The sequence below is a fragment of the Quercus suber genome, unplaced genomic scaffold (genome assembly GCF_002906115.3).
Source record: "Quercus suber isolate HL8 unplaced genomic scaffold, Cork oak 2.0 scaffold_108, whole genome shotgun sequence".
In the NCBI taxonomy this organism is placed as follows: Eukaryota; Viridiplantae; Streptophyta; class Magnoliopsida; order Fagales; family Fagaceae; genus Quercus; species Quercus suber.
The window spans coordinates 662,027-667,175 of record NW_027069573.1 but is presented as its reverse complement, the minus strand read 5'-3'; the positions used below and the strand labels follow the sequence as shown (position 1 = coordinate 667,175).

Sequence of the window (5,149 nt, the reverse complement as noted above, 5' to 3'; positions counted from 1 at the left end):
GAGACTTGGCTAAAAATGATCTAAAAATGCAATGTTAGTAGTGTTATTTTTTAATTAAATTTTTTTTTTTTTTCCCCTTGTCATTGTTATGCCTTTGGCTGGCTAACCTTTGCTACAACCTCGTGCACCTTTTTTTCTTCTTTTTTTTCAGTAGAACTAATAAATTCATTTTCATTCTTACCACCCATTTAGAGGAGGAAAAAAAAAATGAAGATCCTCCAGGCTCAAAGTGACAAGGGGTTTGAATGAAAAAGTTCAATTCTTGGTTTAGTGCTGACTCCCGTAAAGAAAGATAGTACAGATGAGTCGAAAACGACATGTAGTCTAGCATTAAGTCACAAAGCTGTATGTAGTTTAGACTAATCTGTTAGTGACTGAGTTAGTTACAACCTGCAGCGTTTGTTGGTGGGGATAATTAATTGGCAATTCAACCTGCGGTTGGCGTGGACATTAAAAAAAAAAAAAAAAAAAAAAAAAAAAAAAAAAAGGTATATGCATATAGTACTTCCTCACAAAAAAAAATATCATGCATTTTAGATTTTCAAAAATATATAAGCTAATAATAAACTTTTATTATGAATGTGTTTAGATCATACTTATTTTGCTGAAACTAAAAGATTATTAATGAAAGTATTGTAAAGAAAAGTATAAATTAGTTAAAATAATACAATAAAGCCATAAATAATACTAAAAAGTATAGCGATGTACATAAATAATAACAAACAAAAATAAACTGAATAATAAAATAATTTTAATTTTTTATTCTTAATCAAACGCACACTATGTATCCTACCATTTCTCTTTTTGGAGAAACACCATGTATAATAGACATAATAGTAGTAAATCAGGTACAAAGTACAAACCTTCCTGCAAGGCATATGATCCTGTGCCTCACAGTTTCATACAGATAAGCCCACTAGTCTAGCTCCTTTTTTTTTGTGTGGACTTTCTTCTCTCTTTGCTAAGCACCCAAACACAACCTCCACTAGTACAGCAAATAGTTCTACAAAGCTGATTTTAATGCCCTAATTAATACCATCAACCAAACCCTCCCCAAATTAACAAGAATTAATTTATCAATAATGATAGCAAGCATTAAAAAAAAGATTTAACCTTTCACCCTAGGCAAGATAACAGCTTTGAGAGGGTTCTGCATCACAACAGTAAAAGCAAAAGTCGCAGTCGGGTCGGGCGGGGCACCGGGAACCGGAACCCATTTGAAGGCATGAACCATCCTAGCCAGCAAGAGATTCACATGCAAAGTACCCAAAGTCATTGCTGGACAAATCCTCCTCCCAGCTCCAAATGGCACCATCTTGACCCCTCTATTCCCAGTCACATCCACCTCAACCCCATCACCCACCAAAAACCTCTCGGGTTTAAAATCGTTCGGATCCTCCCACATACCCGGATCCTCAGTAACCCAAGCAGTGTAAAACTCCACACTTGCATCCTCAGGTATATTGTACCCACCTAGCTTAGTCTCCTTTGTAGCCGCATGAGATAGCACAAAATGACTTGGTGGGTGCCTCCTAAATGTTTCTTTAACCACAGCACCAAGATAACTCATTTTCTCCGCATCATTCTCAGTCACCAACCCTTCTTTCCCTACATGTTCAACTATTTCCTTGTACAACTTTTCTTGAATCTCTTGGTTCATCACCAAGTGAAGCAAAGCCCATTCCACTGTTGTAGCACTTGTATCAGTCCCAGCATTTATCACTTCCGAACACAATGTCACAAGCTCTTCCTCACCTAGCTTGCCTCTACCAGGAACTTCAAGCCCAAAAAGAGAGTCTATATAAGCAGCACCAATAGGACTCGCCATTTCAACACTGGTACTGTTACTTTTTCCACCGCTTTCTACAAAAGCTTTTCTCCTTCTCACCAATGGAACCAAACACTCCAACTGTTTCTTTCTCAAATCTTTAGCTTCTTTGAGTTGCTTACGAAACAAAGGAGTGAGTACTGGCAAGAAATCTGGAAGCTTTGGAGTTGTCATCAACATCACGTCCTTTAACACACTTTCAATCTTTTTAATCTCATCCTCAGAGATTTTTGCGCCGAAGCAAAGACATATCAGGACGCTACAAATAGTGAGCCTACAGTTACTCATAACCTCGACAAACCCCTTTTCAAATGCCTCTTTTTGGAGCCTTTTGATGTGGTTTTCGAGTGCCCATTTACGAATCCAACTGCACTGTTTTATTCTATTAGGGTTTATCAACTCGGTCACGAAGTTACGCCTTAGTGTTCGCCACAGAGGACCGTACACGGCCGAGTTGATAGCACATTTTCCGACACTGAATATGAGCCGGATAGGCGAGTCAGCTGGGCGGCTCGCGAACTCGGGGCCTCGTTGAACTAGGGCTTCATGGATGAGCTCAGAGCTGGTGACAATCACGAGTGTGCGTTGTCCCATTTGCATGGTGAAGATTGGGCCATATTTTGCGCGCAAATCACGCACTATAAAGATGAATGGACGGCGTTGGAGGATGATTTGGCCTAGATTTCCGATTATAGGCCAACCCGGTGGCCCAGGAGGAAGGTTTTTGGGGCCGCCGCCGGTGATGGACCAGTAGCGCCACCACAAGCGGAGGAAGATAAGAGCTAAGAAGAGGACAAGAAGGTCTTTGAAATCCATTTTTGTCAATAGGAGAGAAAAGAAGAAAGGAAGTTACTTAACCAAATTAAAGGTTGTAAGGAAGGGAATAGTTATTTAAAGAAGGAGAAAGTTGGGGTAGTGAATGAGTTTGGTCAATGGTAAGTGATGGTATTGAATATTTTGATCAGATGAATTTACTCTTTAAGTACGGATGCACATAGTGGGGTTGGTTGTAGTTGAATTTGCATTATTACAGCTTCGGGAATTAAAAGGTTGCTGTACAGCAACTTTGAATGTTATAAAATTTATAATAAACTATTCACTTTTTTTTTAGGGATATTGAAAAAACTGAATATGTGTCGGTTTAAATGGAGGAAGTTAATTTATTTTGTAAAATCACACCTGAAAAGTAAAACTTTGCCAAATTTTTATGCACGTGAAATTTGTGATAGATCATAAATGAACTACAGCTGATTAGAATGATGGAATTCTTTATCGATGTTATGTATGTATGTATGTATACAAATATATGCATAATAATATACTCCCTCCGTCTCACTTTTTTTGTACTTTATTTTATTTTGAGATGTCTCAAAATATTGTCCTATTTCTAAAAATAGAAGTCATTAATTTACTAATGTTCCTATTATACCCCTATTAATTTACTAATTTAATTTTTTGATAAATTTTTTTAAGGGTAGTTTTGAAAACTTATACATTTTTAAAAAGTAGACAAAACAATAAATGATGTTCCCTTAAACAGTTTGACTTTTTAAGCATGACAAAAAAAGTGAAACGAATGGAGTATATTGTTTTTTTGATACAAGATAGAATTCTACTTTAACTTAATCTAAGTGTATATGTACGTGAAACTCCCTCTTAGAGACTTGAACCTCGGCCCTTACCCCCCACACCCCACAAGCACTTATACCTGTGGAGTGACCATTGCACCAAGGGTGTGCGGTAGTGAGTATATTGTTGAATATAGAAGACTTGTAATGATACCATTGAATATGATTGATTGCGCTGGTTAGGAGGGTAGTCTAAAACTTTTATTTGGAGTGAACTTATGATACTAATTTATTAGCTTATACAAACTTTCATAAATATGTACAAACATAGACATCTGTACACATATATAACTTAGCATCCTTTATAGTGAATCCTTAACATTTTCATTTTTAATATAAGTTATCAAATTATCAACCAAAGTGAGTAAAAAATTTTCAATTGAACTAATGAAATATTCAAAAATATGAATAATTTAAAATTTTAACAAACATAAGAACACATTTTACAATAAAAAATGAATGTGAGAAAGAAAAACAAAAATCTCTATAACACTAGACCAATTGGACAATTTTTTTAAGAGTAACATTAGACTAACTCAAATATTTGGGGGGCCAAGTCCCATTTTGTAGGCTAATAATCATAGTGTTAAATATTTATATATAGTATTAAAATATAGGAAATGCTAATGAATGCTCTTAGGGCATTAGTTAATAATCTATTTAAATAAAGTTTTTATGGGGAAAAAAAAGCAATTAATGTTTTGACAATTTTTTTTTCATTTCCCATAAAAGTGGTGTCAAAATTTTCTTAAAATATATTGTTAATCAATACCCTAAAGACACTCGTTAGCATAATCTTAAAATATTTTTAAAAATTAGGGAGGGGGGGCCCATGTACACATACATGTAGCTCCGCCCCTAGTACTAGTTAATAACATAGTATATTAATTTTCTTGATAGTCGTTCCAAAAAGTATATATTAAAATTTTTAAAATTTCTATTTACCCCTTCAATTTGTAAGGTTTATATAGTAATGTGGGGCCTGTTAGTTAAAAAGGTATAGTAATCCTCAGAAATGGGCTCGAGGCCCAAAGGCCCAATTCGAGAACACGTAGTTATCCGAGGACAGCCTAAAAAAGTTTTATTCTTATCAAATGGGTGGTATGAAAGAAACGAGTAGATATTATATACAGCGGCATAACACACGTCCGAGGACGCCAAAGTCCGAGGTCAAGGTAACCTTCATGTTAGCGAAAAGACCCCACCAAGTTGTATCTGAACTAGAAATTTGATATAGCTTAGGAGGCGTCGGGGAAGGTAGCAAATATCTTTTGAGGTCATCACCTCCACATTAAATGCTTTCCAGCTAACAGTCTGGCCGCATTAATGTGGAGGTGATACCTGAACAGTAACTAAGCAGCTTTATGGCCACTAAGCTGAAGGTTCCGATAGGTACTGGATGGGACAGAAAGGAGCTCCCAGGATAAGAACTACACGTGTACGATGGAAACAGGGGGAAAACGGAGTATATAACATAGGAATGAAGAAAACAGGAGGGGGGGACAAAAAAAGAAAAAAGAAAAGGAGGAAAAGAAAAAGGAAGAGAGAGACCAATTGAAAGAGAGCCGAGGATAATTTTCCTCAGAGAGCGAACCGTAAGTATCCCTTATTGATTGATGAGTAGAACCCTTCCTGAAAAACAGTACTAGTTCTTGGACCCATACTCTAAAAATTTATTGTTTGGGCTTATTAG

At 36.2% G+C, this 5,149-nt stretch overlaps 1 protein-coding gene across 1 annotated transcript; it reads right to left on the bottom strand.

Annotated features, from left to right (window-relative positions):
* Positions 1 to 820: 820 nt before the first annotated feature.
* Positions 821 to 2,706, bottom strand: LOC112033928 (cytochrome P450 77A3). The gene has a single exon (XM_024066702.2). The coding sequence runs from the start codon at positions 2,642 to 2,644 to the stop codon at positions 1,109 to 1,111; it is 1,536 nt and encodes a 511-aa protein (XP_023922470.2). The 5' UTR covers positions 2,645 to 2,706; the 3' UTR covers positions 821 to 1,108.
* Positions 2,707 to 5,149: the final 2,443 nt, after the last annotated feature.